At 46.1% G+C, this 21,858-nt stretch overlaps 1 protein-coding gene across 3 annotated transcripts in view; it reads right to left on the bottom strand.

The window, feature by feature from the left end:
• APAF1 (apoptotic peptidase activating factor 1) overlaps positions 1–21,858 on the bottom strand; it is a 195,766-nt gene that overhangs the window by 144,286 nt on the left and 29,622 nt on the right. For all 3 annotated transcript variants that reach the window (XM_073556887.1, XM_073556884.1, XM_073556886.1), the window contains exons 4-7: positions 19,584–19,781; positions 16,981–17,164; positions 11,982–12,094; positions 9,989–10,120 (exon numbers count right to left, since the gene is read on the bottom strand). In XM_073556887.1, coding sequence (XP_073412988.1) covers positions 9,989–10,120; positions 11,982–12,094; positions 16,981–17,164; positions 19,584–19,781 — 627 coding nt within the window. The remainder of the gene's footprint in view (positions 1–9,988; positions 10,121–11,981; positions 12,095–16,980; positions 17,165–19,583; positions 19,782–21,858) is intronic.

Raw genomic sequence — 21,858 nt, 5'->3', positions numbered from 1 at the left:
CATGTCCGCTGTCTTGGGGTCATACTTGACTCCGAGCTTTCCTTTGCCCCCCACATACGATCACTGGCTCGCTCTTGTTATATGCACCTCAAAAACATTTCTAGAATTCGACCTTTTCTTACTTTTGACTCCGCAAAAATTCTTACCGTTTCTCTTATTCATTCTCGTCTCGACTATTGAAACTCTTCTAATCAGTCTCCCTCTTACCAAACTCTCCCCCCTCCAATCTGTCTTGAATGCTGCAGCCAGGATCATATTCCTCGCCAATCGTTACACCGATGCCTCTACCTTGTGCCAGTCATTACACTGGCTACCCATCCACTCCAGAATCCAGTACAAACTTATCACCCTCACCCATAAAGCTCTTCATGGCTCAGCACCACCCTACATCTCCTCCCTTGTTTCAGTATACCACCCTACCCGCGCCCTCCGTTCTGCTGATGACCTGAATAATCAGAACCTCCCATTCCCGTCTCCAAGACTATACACGTGCTGCTCCAATTCTTTGAAATGCACTACCCAGGTCAATATGATTAGTCCCCAATCCCCACAATTTTAAGCGTGCCCTGAAAATGCATTTATTCAGAGTGGCCTACTGCCTCAGCACATTAACCTAATCTACCCCTGTGTGGCACAGCCAAAAGTTTTTACCATAACCAGGTTCCCCGCATCATGTTCCCACATGCTTTATGCATCCATTAGCCCTCTGTGTCTGTACTGTTACACAAATTATGGCTGGTCCATACAATCAGGGCAATTGTTACCACCCACCTTTCGTGTCTACCTTTTTTTCCTCCTAGATTGTAAGCTTGCGAGCAGGGCCCTCATTCCTCTTGGTATCTGTTATGATCTATGTGATTATTGTTATGCTGTAATGTCTATTAAGTCCCCTCTGAAATGTAAAGTGCTGCGGAATATGTAGGCGCTATAAAAGTAAAAAGCGTAGTTACTTACCGTTAATGGTATTTCTCTGAGCCCATGATGGCACCACGGAGAGAGGAAACCTACAGATAAAAAGGCGGTACCTCTCTCCCACATCAGTTGTTTTACAGAGCATTAACGGAACTTCAGCCTAATACTAACAAAACAACTTTAAGAAAAAGAAAAGAAAATTCCTATAATTATTAAACTGCGTAGAGGAGACACCACGTGACTTTCTGACTAAACTGTATTTACAATAGGTGCGCACCCCACGCATGTAGGGAGGGAATATACGGGTGTCGTCATAGGCTCAGAGAAATACCGTTAACGGTAAGTAACTACACTTTTCTCTTTCCCCCATGACGGCACCACGGAGAGAATTGCAGAGACTTTTAGGGAGGGGGGGGGGGACCACTGCCTCCAGCACCCTTCTACCAAAGGATAAATCTGAGGAGGTGGCTAGGTCCAGCTGATAGTGGTTAAAGAAAGTTGAGGGAGATGACCAAGTGGCGGCTCTACATATCTGCTCAATGGAGACGCCTGCTCTCTCTGCCCAGGAAGTTGACACTGCTCTTGTAGAATGGGCCGTTATTCTGTCTGGGACGTCCGCCCCCTGCGACGAGTACGACAAGGTGATGGCGTCTCTTATCCACCTCGCCAGCGTGCCCTTCGATGCCTTTCCCCCTTTCTTGATCCCTGGAAGCAGACAAAAAGAGACCTATCCTTCCTACACTCCCTGGTGGCCGTTAGGAACTCTATTAGGCATCTTCTCACATCTAACGTGTGTAGCACTTCTTCCCCCGTTTCTGGGATTGGGGCAAAAGGAGGGGAGGGAGATTTCCTGAGTTTTGTGGAATTTGGGTGCTACCTTTGGCAGGTAGGCTGGGTCTGTTCTAAGTACCACCCTGTCCTCTAGGATCTGTGTAAATGAAGGGAAGGCTGACAGGGCCTGGATATCACTGATTCTACAGGCCGATGTTCAGGCTATCAGGAGGGAAGTCTTGAGTGATATCAGTTTTAGTGGAGCCTCTTGTAAGGGTTGAAAGGGAGGTTTGGACAGGGCTGAGAGGACCAAGTTTAGATCCCAGGGAGGAGTGTTTAGGGAAGGCATAGGTCTGGATCTACCGGCCGCCTTAATGAACCTGGCCACCCAACGGTTCCCTGCCAAGTCATAGTTGTAAAGGGCCCCTAGTGCCGCCACCTGAACTTTCAATGTGCTGGTAGCTAACCCTTGCTCTAAGCCCTTCTGCAGGAACTCTAAGATCTTTGATGGAGGTACCTCCCCCCCTGCCCTGGTGTTTAATACTGAGAGGAAATTCCTCCAGATCCTTCCGTACAGTTTAGTGGTTACCGGTTTCCTACTCCGTAGGAGAGTGGACACTAAATTTTTGGAGAAGCCTCTGCTGCTCAGCAGAGCCCTTTCAAATTCCAGGCCGTCATATGTAGGTTCTCCACCTGAGGATGCAGTACTGGGCCCTGGGAGAGTAACTTCGGGATATCCGGGAGAACCCAAGGGTCGGAGATGGACATTCTCCTCAACCACGAGAACCACGTCCTTCTCGGCCAGAAGGGGGATAATAGTATTACCCTTGCTTTGTCCTCCCGAATCTTCCTCAGAACTGAAGGAATTAAGGCTATTGGTGGAAATGCATAAGCAAAGGGGAAGTGCTAGGGGATCATGAGGGCATCCATGGCTACCGGGTTCCCGGAGGGGGTCTATGGAGCAGAAGGTTTTCACCATCCGGTTTGTCCTGTTGGCGAATAGATTTATGTTGGGTCTCCCCCATAGCTTCGTGATCTGAGTGAAAATTTTCTGATTCAACTCCGACTCCCCCTGTCTTAGCTGTGTGCGACTTAGGAAGTCTGCCGTCACATTGTCTGCCCCTTTTATGTGTAGTGCGGTCAGTGAGCGGAGATTTTCTTCTGCCAACTGGAAAATTGATTTTGTCACTTCCCTTAGAGCGCGGGATCTTGTACCCCCCTGATGGTTCAAGTAAGCAACTACTGTGCGGTTGTCCGAAAACACCCTTACATGGTGGGACCTGAGGGAGTTTTACCGCTAAGAGCTCATTCATGTTTGAGGAAACTGCTTCTTCGTCCTCCGTCCAGACCCCTCATGCTACCTGGTTGTCTAGGTGAGCCCCCCACCCCTTGGGGCTTGCATCTGTGGTAAGGACTCGAGATATCGGCAATACCCAAGGCACCCCCCGGGATAGGTTGGATGATGCCGTCCACCACAGCAGTGAGAGCTGTTTCGGGTGAGATGTTTAACCACCCTTCTAAATCTCTGTGAAGAGAAACCTCTGTGGCCAGTATCTCACACTGGAGACTTCTTGTGTGGGCTTGGGCCCACTGCACAGCCGGGATGCAGGCTGTCATTGAGCCGAGCAGGGACATGGCCTTCCTTAGTGTTGTTGCTGTGTGAGTTTTTGCCCCTGTCGCTATCTGTTTCATGTGTATCACTTTCCCTTCTGGGAGACGACACTCTTGTCTGAGCGAGTCTATGGTAATGCCCAGGTACTCTTGCACTTGGCTCGGGACCATCCAAGATTTTGGCAGATTTAGCAGCCAACCTAGTCCTGTTCAGCTGATCCCTACAGTGAGAAGGGCTAGAAAGTCGACCAAGTATGGGACTATAAGTATGTCCTGTTCTCTTAAATGTGCCATGACTTCCACTATGATTTTTGTGAAGACTCTCGGAGCGATGGCCAGCCCGAATGGGAGAGCCTTGAACTGGTACTGCTTTATTTCCCACCTTATAGTGACTGCTATCCTGAGATACTGGCGGTAGTCTATGTGTATTGGGACGTGAAAGTACACGTCTTTTAAGTCGAGTACCGTCATGTAACAAGCTGGAAACAGCATTTTTACTGCAGATTTTATTGTTTCCATTTTGAATGGATGGACTATCAGGCACTTGTTTAACTTTTTCAGGTTTATTATCGTCCTGAATGTCCCACGTGGCTTCCTTCTTAGGAAGATAGGGGAATATAAGCCTTCTCCTTTTTCCTCGTGGGAGACTTCTTGTATCACTGATTTCTCCACCAGGAGGACTGTGTCTTGCTCTTCCACTGACCGTCTCTGCGGGATCACTACAAAAGAGGGTTTGGGTGAGGTGTGGAAGTTTATTTTGAGGCCTGTTTTTACCACATTTAAGATCCAGGAACTGTTTGATATCTTTTCCCAGGTTGGGAAGAAGTGGCCCAACCTTCCTCCTACCTGGGAGACACCTTCATTGGCGTTGTTTCTTGTCCGCTGGCTTCCCGAACCCTTTTCCTTTTCCTCTTCTGTCCTTCCACTTATCCTGGGAGTTTTTAGGCAGCTTTCTCTGGATAAATTTCCTGCTCCGAAACCGTTCGAAGGGTAAATTGGACTGGTTGGGGAAAGACGTCTTTTTATCCCCTGCTTTGTCCAGGATATCGTCCAATGTGGGGCCGACAAGGAATTCACCTTCACAGGTGATGGAGCAAAGTTTGGATTTCGTCTGCAGGTCCCCCGTCCAGCATTTGAGCCAGAGTGCTCTCCTTGCCACATTCGAAAATGAAGCTGCCCTGGCTGTCAGTCGGATTGAATCTGCAGATGCATCCGCTATAGCACAATAAATGTTTATATATCTTTCACCCGGATGAGATGCTGTTCTTCTTCATCTTTTGCATCCGCTAGAAAGGCCGCCGCTCCTCTCATCAATGGGACGGAGTCTAAAAATCGCACTTCTTGGGGTTTTGTTCTTCAGTTGGTCCTCCAACTGATCTAACCACACCATCAAAGCTCTCGCTGTACATGTGGCAGCTATGGCGAATTTCAGTCCTCCTCCGGCTGCCTCCCAGGAACCTTTTAGGAATGTTTCTGCTTTTTTGTCCAAGGGATCTTTTAATGTTCCCATATCCTCAAACGGCAGAGCAAATTTTTTCGAGGCTTTTGCTATGGCTACATCTACCTTTGGCGCTTTCTCCCAATATGAGCAGCTTGGGTCCTCAAAGGGATATTTCCTTTTCGGAGCCAGGATGCCCTTTTTTTCCGGTCTTTTCCATTCACTCTGAATTAGTGCTTGGATTTTCTCGTTCATGGGGAATGCTCTTCTCTTGTTTTGTTCCAACCCGCTGAACATGGCGTCCTGGATAGTTCTTTTGGGTCTGGTGTCTACTAGCCCTATAGTGGTTCTAACTGCTTTTAGTAAATTATTCGTTTCCTCAATAGGGAAACAGATGCGACCCCCGTCTTCGGAGGACGAGGAGTCGGATGCTGAACTGTCTGAGTTTGATGTTGAAGGTTCGCTCTCCCTATCGCTGAGGTCTGACTCGGGGTCCCTGGTTTTAGCCTTGCTATGCTTTTTGCTTCTTCCCTGGAGGATTTTAATGGTGTCTTCTACCTGGTGTTTGATTAGGGCCCTAAGGTCGGAGGTGAACCTCGGAGATTCTTTACAAATTGTGTGATCAATGCATGCTTGGCAGAGCCTTTTCCCCCACCCCGTGGGAAGCCCTCTTTACAAAGTGGTTAAGTCTTGTGGTTGGCCTTCTGCGTGCACTTCTTCCCCTAAAAGAGAAGGAGGCCCTAGTTACAGCTTGTACTTTTACGTAGTCCACTTACCCACCAAGCCGAAGAAGGATACCGGATCTGGAGGGGCCACCGGGTCTCCCGAAGCCTTGTCTTTTGGGGCCACTGCCCCACTGGACTCTTTACTGCGATGGGATTCAGAGTGGCTGCTGCTGCTACTGTGTCGCTGAGGCTGGTCCTTGGGATCCTTCTTACGGCATTGCTATTGTTGCGGTGATTGCCGCGGCTGCAGCTGGTGCCCTGTGTCGGAGGACATATATAGCTGCGGTTGCTCTTCTGGAGGCTCGCTCATGCTCCCAAGAGATGCAGCTGTCTTTTGCCCGGTGATTTCTTTAAATATGGCCGCTCCCCTCCCGGCCACTGCCGCTTGGGGGAGCGTTTTTTTTTTTCTTCCTTCTCCCCGTGTGCACGCCGCCCCTGCCTCCCCTACCCGGCACTCCGGGCTCCCAGGGATGCATTGCGCCGCACCCGGCGCCGACGTTATTCGGTCCCGCCCCCCCCCGCGCGTGCGCACTGAGCTCGGTCCCAGAGATGAATTGCGGTGGTGGCGGGGGCGGCGGCGGCCCCGGGCCTGCGTGTGCTCTCCGCTCCCAGAGATGCATCGTGGCGCCGCGGCTCCCCGGATACTTCCTGCGCCGCTGTCCCTGGAGAGTATACCTGCGGCCCTTCTCCTGCACCCGGCCATGTAACTCAGGGAGAGGCGGTCTTCTGGAGTGTTGTGCCGCCTCTCCCCCCCCCCGCACACCCTGGAGGCCCACTGACCTCCAGCGGTGGCGCCTTTGGTCACCACCCCAGCCGGGACAGGGAACCCCCGCTGTCATACTCCGGACTGGTTGGCCCCGGCATCCAACGACGATCGGTGAGTCCGTAGGTTCCTTATGGGGACAGGAAACCAGCTGATGTGGGAGAGAGGTACCACCTTTTTATCTGTAGGTTTCCTGTCCCCGTGGGGCGGATCCCCTCTTTCAGTGGTGCCGTTATGGGGGAAAGAGAAATTTATTATTATTGACTCTATATAATACTGTATATGAGTTTCACTTTTTGTATTGAAGAACCGAAATAAATTAACTTTTTGATGATATTCTAGTTTAGTGAGAAGCACTTGTATACCTGAAAAGGGCTTAACTACGATACATAATCCATTGAGAAGATTGGTGCAGTTTCTGAGAAAAATCAGATTGGCTTTGAAAATTGGAAGATGGCTTTAAAAAGGATTCGCCCCAAACCACTTCAACTCCTCCAGTTTTCCCATTTAATTTCTCTCTCCTCTGATGTGATCTCGCACATCAGAGGAGAGAGAAATGGGGTCCCCAGAACCCCCCCTCCCTTGTTACCTCCGGTGTTCCTGGACCCTCTGGCATCCCTCGGCGATTCCCCTGTCGGCGTCTTCTTCCGGAAGAAAACGGTGAGCGCATGCGCAGTGCGCCCACCAAGATCTTCTGGCCGGCACTAGGTTTGTGGTGTTGGGGTTAGGGTTGTGGTGTTGGGGTTAGGGCTGTGTTAGGGTTGGAGTTAGAATTGTGAAGTTTCCACTGGTTAGGAACATTAGGAGGTTCCAAACGCGACATGGTGCCCGCCATTGATTCCAGCCAATTTTGCATTCAAAAAGTCAAACGGTGCTCCGTCCATTCTGAGTCCTGCCATGCGCCCAAATAGTGGCTTTCCCCCACATACGGGGTATCGGCATACTCAGGAGAAATTTCACAACAAATAATGTGGTCCAGTTTCTCCTGATACCCTTGTGAAAATAAAAAAGTTTGCTTCTAAAGTTAATTTTTTTGTGAAAAAAGTAAAATGTTCATTTTTTTTCCTTCCACATTGCTTTAGTTCTCGTGAAGCACCTGAAGGGTTAATAAACATCTTGAATGTGGTTTTGAGCACCTTGAGGAGTGCAGTTTTTAGAATAGTGTCTCTTTGGGGTATTTTCTGTTATATTGACCCCCCAAACTCAATTCAAATGTGAGTTGGTTTCTAAACAAAATGGTTTTGTAAATTTTGTTGGAAAAATGAGAAAATTGCTGGTCAAATTTTAACCCTTATAATATCGTAACAAAAAAAAATTATGTTTCCAAAATTGTGCTGATGTAAAGTAGACACATGGGAAATGTTATTTATTAACTACTGTATTTTGTGCGATATGACGCTCTGATTTAAGGGCACAAAAATTAAAAGTTTGAAAACTTGCAAAACTTTTGCCAAATTTCCATTTTTTTCATAAACGCAAGTCATATTGAAAAAATTTTACCACCAAGGCTGGTTTCATACTTGTGTTGTGTTGTCCTGCGGATGGCAGCCTACTTCCTCCTTTCTTCCTCCGTTAAGTCCCACCCACTGCTGCACCTCTTCCTTCAGCTCCGCCTACGTCAGCATGCATCCTGCATACCTAACTTTAACATTGGGTATGCAGGCCATGCGGATGTATGCTGACGCATCCGCGTGCGTTGTTTTGACACTGCGCCGAGCTGCGCCGAACGCAACATGTTGCATTTTGTTGCGGTTGGCGGGCACATCAAAACGACGCACGCAGATGCGTCAGCATACATCCACATGGCCTGCATACCTAATGTTAAAGATAGGGTATGCAGGACGCATGCTGATGTAGGCGGTGAAGAAAAAGGTGCGGCAGTGGGCGGGGCTTAACGGAGGAAGAAAGGAGGAAGTAGATTGCCATCCGCAGCACAACACAACACAAGTATGAAACCAGCTTTAGGCTGAGTTCACACGTGGCGTTTTTTTCGCGTTTCCGCGGCGGTTTTAACCGCGCGATTTTGCCGCGAAAACGCGAAAAATAAGCATCCCATGCATTCCTATGGGATTCCGCAATGCTGTGCTAATGCTGCGTTTTTTACCGCGGCGGAATCGCTTCGCGGTAAAAGCCGCAGCATGCTCATTAATTTGCGGAATCGTGGCGATCCCGCACCCATAGGAATGCATTGTTCCGCTTACTTACCGCATGTGGCTGTGCACACCATACGGAAAGTAAGCAGAACATTTGCGGATGGTACCCACGGTCCGGAGGAGAGGAGACTGTCCTCCGGGCTTTGGGTACCATATCCCTGTAAAAAATAGAATTTAAAATAAAAAATATTGTTATTCTCACCTTCCGACGTCCCACGCAGCCTTCCCGCCTCTCTCCACGCTCCCGGTCCCAGTAATCCTTTGCGAAAATGCCCGCGATGGCGTCTGTTCTCGCGGTCATCGCGAATTACCGCGAGACATCGTGATCCCGTGAGAACGGACGTCATCGCGGGCATTTTCGCAAAGGATTACTGGGAACGGCTGCGCGGGACGCCGGAAGGTAAGAATAACACCATTTTTTATTTTTTTTTACATTTTATCTTTTACTACTGATGCTGCATAGGCGGCCTCAGTAGTAAAAAGTTGGTCACACTTGTCAAACACTATGTTTGACGAGTGTGACCAACCTGTCAATCAGTTCTCCAAGCGATGCTACAGATCGCTTGGAGAACGCTAGCATTTTGCAAGCTAATTATGCTTGCAAAATGCTAGTTTTTCCGCGGGAAAATCGCGGGAATTTAAAATGCGATTTTCCCGCGGAATGGAATTCCGGAATTGTCGCGGTAATTTCCGCTAGAGTTCCGGTACGTGTGCACTTAGCCTTAGTGGTAAAAATTTTTCAATATGACTTCGCAGCGTCACAAAACGCAAATGTGAGACTAGCCTAACATGACGTGCATTATGTCATGAAAAAACAATCTCAGAATCAAAGCGTTCCAGAGTTATAACCTCATAAAGTGACAGTGGTCAGAATTGTAAAAATTAGCTTGGTCATTAAGTACCAAATTGGCTCTGCCACTAAGGGGTTAAGGGAATACAAAGGTTTAGGGCTGATCTTATTACAATGCGCAAATACATGAGGGAACAGCACAGACGTTGCTGATGATCTTTTTACACCTACACTTGTGACGAGACAAGGGGGCATCCTCTATGTCTAGAAGAAAGAAGGTTTAATCATAATCATAGACGCGGATTCTTTACTGTAAGAGCAGCGAGACTATGGAACGCTCTGCCATATGATGTTGGAATTGTTGATTCACTACAAAAATTTGAGGAGGGCCTGGATGCCTTTTTTGATGAATATAACATTACAGGTTATGGGCACTAGATTCTGTGATGGGGCGTTGATCAAGGGAACAAGTCTGATTGCTGTATGGAGTTGAGAAGGAATTTTTCCCCTAACATGGAGCTATTAATATCTGTCCTATGGGGATTTTGTCTTCCTCTGGATCAACATGATAGACTATAGGTTGAACGCGATGGGACTTAAGCCTACCTTTAACCTTAAAACTATGAAATTATAAAACCTCTATATTGGGCCATATTTCACAACATCAGGATTGGTTGCCTTGTTAACCATCTTCAAGTTCAATTTTTATTTTCTAATTTGTGTTGTAATAGTAATGAGATGTCATGGCTAACGGACCAATTCTTTAACTTTGTGACATAATGCCCAATTTGTTCTTTCACACAAAAACATAAAATAGGACTCTACCTTTTGACTCCTGTATGATATGGTTAGCCTCTTTCGGCAGCTCTTCCACTTTCTTGTCGACAAAAAGAGAGAGAATTTCTAGGCCCTTCTTGTGTTCTAGTTCACTGTCCACATGGACAAAAAGCTTGACCCCTTTGTGAAAAAAAAAATATATGATTTTACATTTTATTTTGATAAGAAGATAACTGAAGGAAAAAAATATGATGATTTTTTGTTAGTCACATGTAGAATCCTTTTTCTTGCAGAGGAGACAAAAGGAATTTCTGCTAATAACAGGAAGCAGAAACTCCAAAGTCACCATACACCTTTGCGGTCTGTCAAACAGAAATCTTCAGATTTCCCTATACACAAACGCTTGCTCAGATCAGCTAAGTGTCCTACATGGAAAGAGGGGTGTACGTTAATATCATACAGCTCTGGAGGCAGCTCATAGACCGGTAGAACAAGAGGGGTCAGGTACCTGAATTCAAACTCACCAATCCTTCACTTCCTCAACATCATTTTTCCGGAAAGAATCTGGAGACCGGCAAACATATTATAATGGTTAGCCGCTACCCAACACAAAACTGTAATGTCTTGCAGATCATCTCTAAATCATTAAAATTTTGAGGCTGTCGCTTGGCAACAGCCAAGGAAGCATTTCCTCCACTGTATATATCCACGTGCATTCATACTGACTAGCTTGTGAAGAAATACATTTGCTGCCCCAAGAGTGCCTAAAGACCCCCGTCACACATAGCGATCTTGCTAGTGAGATCGCTGCTGAGTCACAAGTTTTGTGACACAACAGCGATCTCACCAGCGAGATCGCTGTGTGTTACAGCGATCAGCGACGGCCCCCCTGCCGGTATCGCTGATCGCTCTGGGAAACCTCTGGACTTTTCTTTGGTCGCTGGTCTCCAGCTGGCCAGCACGCATCGCTGCGTGTGACAGGCGGGAGACCAGCGATCTGCTGGTAACTAATGTACACATCGGGTATCCAAGGGATGGGCGTCCCTTAGATACCCGATGTGTACGTTACCAGCGCGCTGATGCAGGGAGCTGGTAAATAACGTACACATCGGGTATCTAAGGGACGCACGTCCCTTGGATACCCGATGTGTACGTTAGTTACCAGCTCCCTGCATCAGCGCGCTGGTAACTAACGAACACAGCGACGCCGCGCGGTCGGCGTCGCTGTGCTGATCGCTGGTGAAGCTGCCTGTGTGACAGCTCACCAGTGATCACACAGCGACTCACCAGCGATCCTGACATGTTGATATCGTTGTCGGGATCACTGGTGAGTCGCTATGTGTGATGGTACCTTAACTTACAAATCAGCCCCTGCACAGAAACTCCAGGAGGAAGCTCATGAGCTTATAGCTACGCATAGTATGTCATAAACACTACTGTCTGGAGAGGAGGCCACATGCCATCAGTTCTATTAGGAGGTATTAGTCCATAAACATACTATGCACTGAAAATTATGTGATTAAATAAAGCAATATCTAAATTTGATGCATAATCATTATATAATATACCTGATAATATGATTATCCATGGAATATGTTTATTACTTTATTTATCCCCACCCTTTAACATAAATTCAGGAAGCAAAGCAATTCCTAAAAGCATGTCTGTCACCTATAAAACAGGGCCAATTTGCAAACTGCTTTGACCCGGATCCCAGAAGTGTTATGTGGGATTCCTCTTTCCAGCACGAGCTGTCATTGACAATTTCTTTGCTCCGGTCCACCAGGTTTGGGTGGTGGGACAAGGAAGCCTGCATCAAATATTTCAGACTCCTTCCGCCGGCAGCTAACTGAACGTTTTATTGGTTTATTTTTCAAAAACAAGAAAACCGAGATTATAATCATGTACCGCCCAGAGGCGTTAAAAAATATATATTTTTTTTTACCTGCATCCATATGGTTTATGTATAACTACATGTATTCTACAGTGAAACGGTGAACAACAGACATATGACAAGCTCATTTTTTAAAGTGACACATACCTGACACGGTGTCAATCACACTTCTGTCTCTGCTTGTAATGAGAACGCGACACTGGATGTCAAATGCCTTTAGCACCCAGGAATCCCAAATGTCATCTAAGATTAACAGGCACCTAGGATAAGAATTGTAATAAATGAGAATAACATTGCACAGAACAGCAATAATAAAGTATACTTATATATTTCTAATCGTACAGCCTTCATACAGTCCTTCGCCCATCGAATGCATGGAACGAGGGACATTACATGTGTTTTTAGGAGAAAAAAAACCTAAAGACAAAAAGTACATGTAGGGGATATATATTCAAAATGCTGAGGTGTATTAAGGTAAGATATAACTGACCGTAATCATGTGATCAGGCTTTGCATCATGCCTCACGTGGTTGGGGCTACACAAAATAATTGGCGATTTGTTTAAATATTATCTAGTAGCCACCGAGAAAGGTTCTAAATGTCTCCTGAAAGAGCCCGACATTCGCGTAAAGTCTGGGTTGTGTGATAATGGCATGTATAGCGGGATCCCATAATCCTACATGGCTGCTCTCAATGTCAAAGAGTGAAATTGCTCCCTTTCCACTAATCTAGCGCCGTTACCGAACAGTAACTTAAAAGCAATTAACGTTTGGCAACGGCTTTAATAAATTACCCGGCATCGTCGGATTACTGTAACGAGCGAGATCTTGAAAGATTTCTCATCACAGCCACAGAGGGTTGCAGATTCCCACTATGCACGTCAGGTCCTTACATTCTGGAAGGTTTCGCTACGAGAAAGACAGGCTATTTTGAAGTGTATTAAAGGGAATCTGTCAGCAGGTTTCTACCATGTAATCGGACAGAAGCATGATGTAGGGACTGAGCGCCTGATTTCAGAGATGCATCACCTACTGGACTTGCTTCAACTCCCTCCATAAGTTTTCTATGGGATTAAGGTCTGAAGACTGGCTAGGCCACTGCATTACCTTAATGTGCTTCTTGTTGAGCCACTCCTTTGTTGCCTTGGCTGTATGCTTTGGGTCATTGTCTTGCTGGAAGACCCAGCCATGACCCATTTTTAATGTCCTTTAATGTCCTGGCGGAGGGAAGGAGGTTGTCACTTAGGATTTTACGGTACATTGCTCCATCCATTCTCCCATTGATGCGGTGAAGTAGTCCTGTGCCCTTAGCAGAGAAACACCCCCAAAACATAATGTTTCCACCTCCATGCTTGACAGTGGTGTTCTTTGGGTCATAGCATTTCTCTTCCTCCAAACACGGAGAGTTAATGCCAAAAAGCTCAATTTTTGTCTCATGTGACTACAGCACCTTCTCCCAATCAGTCACAGAATCATTCAGATGTTCATTGGCAAATTTCAGATGGGCCTGCACATGGGCCTTCTTGAGCAGGGGGACCTTGGGGGCCCTGCAGGATTTTAAACGTTTACGGCGTAATATGTTTCCAATGGTTTTCTTGGTGAATGTGGTCCCAGCTGCCTTGAGATCATTAACAAATTTCCCCCGTGTAGTTTTAGGCTGATCTCTCACCTTCCGCATGATCAAGGATACCCCACAAGGTGGGATTTTGCATGGTGCCCCAGATTGATGTTGATTGACAGTCATTTTGTATTTCTTCCATTTTCTTACTATTGCACCAATAGTTGTCTCCTTCTCACCCAGCGTCTTACTTACGGTTTTGTAGCCCATTCCAGCTTTGTGCAGGTCTATGATCTTGTCCCTGACATCCATATAAAGCGCTTTGGTCTTGCCCATATTGTAGAGGTTAGAGTCTGACTGACTGAGTCTGTGGACAGGAGTCTTTTATAAAGAGGACTATGTAAGACAGCTGTCTATAATGCAGGTAATGTGTTCATTCGGAGCGTCTAACTGATCTTTAGGAGCCAGAACTCTTAATGGTTGGTAGGGGATCAAATACTTATGTCTCACTGCAAAATGCAAATCTAATATATAAAGCTCAAAGTGTGTGTGTATATGTATGTATGTATGTATGTATGTATGTATGTATGTGTGTGTGTGTGTGTGTGTATATATGTGTGTGTGTGTATATATATGTGTGTATGTCCGGGATAGGCATCCGCACCGTCGCAGCTACAGCCACAAAATTTGGCACAGTCGCACGTCTGGACCCCGAGAGCGTCTTAAGCTATGTTGTGAGGCGAAATTTCAACCCCGCGCGTTCCAATTCACCAAACAATTTTGCCCCTGTCTACATACTGGGGAAAAAAGTGTGTGCATGTCAAGCCCCGCCCCTCATTATGATGTCATAATGCCCCTATTTGCATACTGGGGAAGCAGTGTGTGCGTATCAAGCCCCGCCCCTCATTATGATGTCACAATGGTTGCCATGGCGACGCTGATGTCATCATAGGTTGCAAGCCCTGCCGCCGCTCATTATGATGTCATAATGGTTGACTATGGGATGGAGGATATGTATGACGGGTATATGGGCATTGGACTATGGGATGGAGGATATGTATGACGGGTATATGGGCACGGGACTATGAGATGGCGGATATGTATGATGGGTATATGGGCACGGGACTATGGGATGGAGGATGTGTGATGGGTATATGGGCACTGAACTATGGGATGGAGGATATGTATGATGGGTATATGGGCATGGGACTATGGGATGGAGAATATGTATGATGGGTATATGGGCATGGGACTATGGGATGGAGGATGTGTGATGGGTATATGGGCACTCGACTATGGGATGGAGGATATGTATGATGGGTATATGGGCACGGGACTATGGGATGGCGGATATGCATGATGGGTATATGGGCATGGGACTATGGGATGGAGGATAATAATAATTTGCTATAACTAACCACAGTTAGTTACTATGCCCGGGCAGCGCTGGGCTCTTCAGCTAGTAAATTTATATAATTTATACAATGCGACTTTCTGGATTTTATTTTTGATATTCTATCTCTCAATGTTAAAATTAACTTACCCTTAAAATTATAGACTGTTCATGTCTTTGTCAGTGTCAAACTTACAAAATCAGCAAGGGATCAAATACTTTTTTCCCCTCACTGTATGTAGCAGTGGTCAGCATGCAAATTAGCAGCTTCCTGTATACTACACTGAGGGGTGGGGGCAGGTTTAAACAGATTAGCCGGACTGAACTGCACGCAAGACCTAGTCCTGCAGTAATAATCTCCTGTTGGCAAAATGCTGATAGTATTGAAACTACAGTACACAGCCCAATAAGTGACATCACTGGAATCAGGCTCTCTGCCTTTAGGATGACTCTTTTTTTTGTGGGGCAAATTGTACTTTTGAACAACACCATTAATTTTACCACACAGTGTACTGGAAAACGGGAAACAATTTTCCCCCAAAAAATATGCAGATCAAGCATTGTTCTTTGGAAATTGTTTTTAAGGTGTATATTGTATGGTAAAAATGACTTGGCAATAGGATTCTACAGGTCAGTATGATTACAGTGTTACCAAACTTGTCTAGATTTTTCTTATTATTTTAGTGGTGAAAAAAAAAATTGTAAACAAAATTTGATTGTGTTCTCATTTTTTCAAGACCTGTAAAGTTTTGATTTTTGGGGTTGACGGGGGCTGCGTGTGGGCTTATTTTTTGCAGGGTATGAGACTTTTTTTATTGATCCCATTTTGGGATAGATATGAAATTTTGATTGCTTCCAACTATATTTTCTGGAGACATGGCAGCCAAAGAAAAGTGCAATTTGAAGTTTTCTATTTTTTTGTTTCTGTTGACGGTGTTTACTAATTGGTTAACTCATTTTATATTTTGATAGATTGGACTTTTATAGAAGCGGTAACAGCATAAATGTATATTTTTTAGATCTTTAGATCTTTTTTTTTTAAGATTTTTAATATATTTGTAAAACCCTTCTTTTTACTGTATTTCTTAGTCCCCACAGGGCACATGAACCTGCGATCATCTGATCACATTTACTATATACATCAATACTAAAGTCTCCTCTGAAGCTTAACCAGAGGCTGACCGAAATTATCTAAGATGTTGCGCTCCTTCATCTGACTAGAACAGTTGAGGCCAAATTCACTCATCCAATTGTATATATTCACAGATTTATGCCTCTGAGGCTGCGTAGTTCAGATTAGGAGACCAGCGGCAGCTTAGTGCATCACGGTTCGAGCTCAGACTGTAACAAACCAATGTGTGCATCTAGCCTAGGTATGAGAAATTATTCATTTTAGGGGTAGCTTTCTCCACATCTGAGAAAATCAGTCCAATAATGCGTATGACACTCTGATCAGACTCTGACCGGAATTTGAGTAGAGTGTGATGAGAGTGTGATTCAATTTTCTCAAATATGGAGAATTAAAAAAAAAAAAAGGAATACATTTCTCTATTTTCTCCATTCTGTCAGTCCGAGGAAATCATACCGCACTCAGGTGTCAATCCAATGCGGTCTGATGTTTTCCCCAGACCCACTGACTTGAATGGCCGTGTGCGATCCAATAATACAATTTGTCCATGAGGTGATCTATTTCTTCAGACCACTTGGTCCGAGAAAAAAAAAAAAAAAAAAAAATGAATCAGACATGTGCAAAGCCCCATAAAACAGCATGCCGATGATTGCTATCCATCAAACTAAATAATCAAGATAGCACTCAAACGATTTTGCGGTCGTCTGCAGTCTGCACGAACCCCAATTGAGATCTGTTATTTCTTAAACTGCTGTTACTATATAAAGCATTTTTTCATGGTAAAAAGGGAAGCCACCGTCAGAGAAGTCTGTCTTAACAAACCAGCCCCAAAGAGATGGTATGAGATTATAAAGAGTATGGCCGCTTTCTTCCAGTGACAGCACCTCACAGGTCTATGGGCCTGAAATTGTATCTCGGTGCCATTTACTTACACATGGGGATAAGCTGCGGCGCTGGTGATAGCTCAAGTACAACGGTGGCACTTTTGGAAGAAAGCCTCCATGATCGACAAGGTAAAGGTGGAAATGGAGTACATTTCATGCCAGGCATGATGTATAATTGCCTACCTGGGATATGAACGCATTATAAGTTTTCGCAATCTGTCTCTTGCTTCCTCAATATTCAGAGGTGGTCTCTGTGAATACTTGCAGTCCTGATCCAGACGAGTGCACAGATTTTGCAACTTCATCAGCAGACCTGCTTTGTCCTGTTTCCCAACAGAAAGCCAGTGCACCCCACCGGGGAAACAGTCTGAAAATGAGCACAAGAATGAATATGGATCAGTGAAGGGACAGTAGTATAACATTTAACGCAGAACTCCAGCATTTTTTTTTCCACCGCTGGAGCGGTGCTTCTAATGTAAGGTCCCTGTTCACGTTCATTTACTCACCTTCCAGCGGCTTCATCTTTTTTCGGCGCCGCTTCGGTCCCACAACACCATCGTGACCACAGTTTCTGACAGGCCAAAAGTCTGAACTTAACTCACAAGTGCTCAGTGCAAGTCTATGAGAGCCAGAATGAGACCAGAACAAGGCTTTCATAGTTACATCGATTAGTGACCTCAACTTGCTCCATGAAACAATGGAGAAGCCGGCAGCTCAGAAAATGCCAGAGACGATGGTGACAGAAGGGGAAGACGGCGGCAGGTATGAGAGTAGGGTTGGTGACCTTAGGATGGAAGCACAATTCCAGAAACACAAAATAAAAAGCTGGAGTCGTGCTATAATCTGTCAGTTATACAAGAATAATTGCACAGAATTATATTTACACTATATATCATGGGTTGATTACTAATGGTGTAGTGGTGGATTGCCTTCCCAAATGGAAGGTGGAGAGGCATATTCAATCACTTCATGCCAAGACACACACAAAAAAATAGTACTTGCATTGAGAGATGAACCCCAAAATGACATTTATCAGCACATGAACAAACAGAACATGACAGAAATATCTAATAGAAGCAGGTTCCACTTCTGGGATCCACACCATATCCAGAATGGTGGTCCCCTGATCCCCCATTCCAACTCGTACCAGCCGCCAGAGGAGACTAGTAGTGGGCCTCTCACAGAGAACACAGGACTGCTCGACTGTATCGGGGAGTCAAGAGAGAGAGCTGTTGGACAAACAATCACTTGGCTGACAGTGATATTTTGCATGGGGGGGGGGGGGGCTTTAGACATAAGGCTCTGCTTCAAAGCAATAAAGCTGGTGTGAAATGGTTTGAAAAGTCACAAGCTTTTAGCAAATTATAGAGGTGTGCAAACACGTAGCGACTTTCAGAGTTTTCACGCTAGTCTGAAGCGGCTCTGCCAAATATGGCCGAGTTACAGGAGGAGCCTTCGTGCCTGTCAAATTCAACAAAAGTCAATGTGCTTCTGAATTTCTCATGAGGCGCACAACGCTGAGTAAGGACAGATATTTGCACTTGTGCCAGCTCTTTCACTTTATTGCTGTAGGAGATCCAAATATAGCAGACAAACCTCCATCGCAAGAACTGGAGAGAGCCGATTTAAGGAAGTCCATGTCACTCCTGTCACTACGGTCAGGCACCAGCTGGAATGGGGAATCAGGGGATGACCGTACTGGAGATAGGGGAGGACCCTCATCTATTAGGATGTTTATCCTCTGACACAAACTCTTTGAAGTACACCAAGGCATAGTTAGTGGAATGGCATCATTTTATATTTATTTACTTACCGTATATACTCGTGTATAAGCCGACCCCCCTAATTTTGCCCCGGAAAACTTATTGACTCGCGTATAAGCCTAGGGTTAATGGTGGTCCAAGAAGATGCTCCATAGATAAACCCCCCATATGCTGCGGAACAAGGGTTAATGCTGGCTCAAGAAGATGCTCCAAAAATACCCCCCATACGCAGTTGAACAAGGGTTAATGCTGCCCCACAAGATGCTCCATAGATAAATACCCCTTATTTGCTGCTGCCGCAATAGAAAAAAAAATGACATACTCACCTCTCCATCGCTGGGGGCCAGGTGCCGGTGTCCTGAGCCCCCGGCACCAGCGATATTTACCGATCCCCGCTCCATGGCCGTCCACCGCTGTGTCTCCCGGATCTCTGCAGTGACAGGAGAGGGTGCGCACTGACTAAGTCATTGCGCCCTCAGCCGTCACAGCAGGAGGACCTGGAGACACAGCGGTGCACGGTTATGGAACCAGGACAGGTGAATTTCACTCTGCCCCGTCATACTCACCCCTCCTGGCGCACGGTCTTCTCTGCTGCGGCAGCCCGCTTCTCCCTCTGCTGTCTGCTTCCTGCATTCAGCTGGTCATGTGGAACTGCTCATTGAACTCATAAATATGCGCATATTCATAAATTTAATGAGCGGTACCACGTGACCGCTGAACGCAGGAAGCAGACGGAGAAGCAGGGGCTGCAGAGATGTGCCAGGAGGGGCGAGTATGGTCTCTGACCCCCCACTCCCCCTCCCACCCACCCCCGGTCTATGACTCGTGTATAAGCCGAGGGGGGGACTTTCAGCCCAAAAAAAATGGGCTGAAAATATCGGCTTATACACGAGTATATACGGTACTTTTAATTATTATTTGCCTTAATTTACATTTTTTTGTCTTGGTGATTATACATATACAAAATCAACAAAGTGATTCCATGGCACTGAACTGGAGTAAGAGATGAAGAGCGCCACTTACCTTTTAGAATACTGTGGTCCCTGAGGGCTTCAGCAGCTAATACTGACTTGCCACAGCCAGCCATGCCATACACTGTGACCCAACCGGACTCATTCATCAAACGGTACAAGCTGTCCTGGATGTCTTTTATTAGCTTTTTCCGAGAGACATACACAACTGGTCTCTGTGGCACCCCGCCTTCACACAGAGCAGTTTTCACTAAAATCAGACAATGCAAAATCGGAAATGTCTGTAAAGCCTCAACATACAAATTATTAAATAGGTTCTACACTTCAACATTTCTAAATCTGACTAAATACAGAAATTATATAATTTAGGTGATGCCTATGGTTGTATAAATCAGTGCAAATATATCTATATGAACTATAGTTAATAAAAGAGAAACTGAAAAAGTCACTTGATTTGTCTACTTGACCAAGAACTTGACATCAGCATGTATTGCTACTAGTTTCCTAATTTGTGTGTGTTGTCCCAGGGGACTGGCCATACCCTTTCCTTATCTCTGCAGTGTGATGTGAGTAAAAACAGGATTTTGGGTTGCTTTCGGTAAAACCTGTTTCTCGGAGCCTTCATTGGGGGACACAGGAACCATGGGTGTATGCTGCTGCTACTAGGAGGCTGACACTATGCACATAAAAAAAGATAGCTCCTCCTCTGCCGTACACACCCCACCGACTGGCACTAAATAAGTTAACCAGTTTAGCTTGGTATCAGTAAGAGGTGGACACGGGTCTTTTATTAGATCCTTATCTACCTCAGTGTGCGTCGTTCCTTTTCAGCTACCCAGAGGGTTACAGTGTGAACGGTCACTACTGTACTCCCACAAAGAGACTGAGTACGGCGTGTACCGCCACCCCGTATCCTCATATGTCTGGCCGGCAGGACCAAGAGCCCTAACACAGAAGCATGTTCAGGCGGCCCAGATCTGGTCATGCCTTTCATCCCCCTATCCACTTGCCCACCAAAGCCTGTCGGTGTGTAGAGACGTGGACGTCCCATGGAGGACCCTCAAGCGGATCCTGGACGTCCAACCTTCAAGGTATTGGAAGGTACTGGCGGATACTATGCACATAAAAAAGTTAGCTCCTCCTCTGCAGTGTACGCCCCACTGACTGGCACTAAATTAATCAGAGAGAAATCAGTAGGAAAAACAACAGAATAGAAAGAACAAACAACTCAACTGTAACAATAACACACAGAAGAAATAACAGGAGTTGTAAAACATGGAAGGTTGCTGTGTCCCCCAATGAAGGTTCCGAGAAACAGAGTATACAGTATGCAACCCAAAATCCTGTTTTCTACAGCGCTTCATTGGGGGACATAGGAACCATGGGACGTCTCAAAGCAGTCCCTGGGGTTGGAAAAGCAAACTTTCATTAGGTTGGAGAACTCACCACGGCTGCCTGCAAGATCCTTCTGCCTAGGCTGGCGTTGGCCAAAGCGTAGGTATGGACCTTGTAAAATTTTACGAACGTGTGGACAGAAGACTAGGTTGCAGCTTTACAAAGCTGCAGTGCGGAAGCCCTGTGGTGCACCGCCCAGGAGGCACCCACTGCCCGGGTAGAGTGAGCATTAATCCTAGGAGGGGGCACTCTGTTCTTGGTCCGGTAAGCCTCCAAAATTGTCGTTCTGATCCAGCCAGCAATAGTCACTTTGGAAGCCGGCAGGCCTCTTCGCGCACCATCTGGAATGACAAAAAGGGAGTCTGTCTTTCGAAAGGAAGCAGTTCTAGTCAAGTAGATCTTTAACACCCTGACCAGGTCTAGGTTGTTCAAGGAGCGTTCCAGAGGATGAACCAGAGCAGGACAAAAAGGTAGAACAATGTCCTCATTAAAGTGGAAGGCGGACACCACCTTGGAAAGGAAGGAAGGTGGAGGCCGCAGGACCACCTTATCCTGGTGAAGCACCAAGAAAGGAGGGCGACAAGAAAGGGCCGCCAACTCCGATGGCCACGAGAAAGGCCAATTTCCATGAGAGAAACGACAGGGAAACATCCTTGAGAGGCTCAAAGGGGGAACCCTTTAGGACCTCTAGGACTTGATTGAGATCCCAGAGGTCCATGGGAGCCCGATATGGAGGTGCTGCATGAGCTACACCTTGAAGAAAAGTCCTAAACTGTGGTCGGGAGGCTAACGTCTTCTGGAAAAGAATGGAAAGCGCTGAGACTTGACCCTTTAGAGAACTAAGGGCAAGACCCAAGTCCAGGCCTGCCTGGAGGAATGCCAGAATAGAAGGGAGCGAAAAGGACACAGTCGGGATGTGATTGGACTCACAC

The sequence above is a fragment of the Dendrobates tinctorius genome, unplaced genomic scaffold, assembly GCF_039654945.1.
Source record: "Dendrobates tinctorius isolate UK_male_01 unplaced genomic scaffold, ASM3965494v1 ptg000241l, whole genome shotgun sequence".
NCBI classification, from domain to species: Eukaryota; Metazoa; Chordata; class Amphibia; order Anura; family Dendrobatidae; genus Dendrobates; species Dendrobates tinctorius.
The sequence above is the reverse complement of the archived record's forward strand: the minus strand, read 5'-3'. Positions and strand labels throughout refer to the sequence as shown.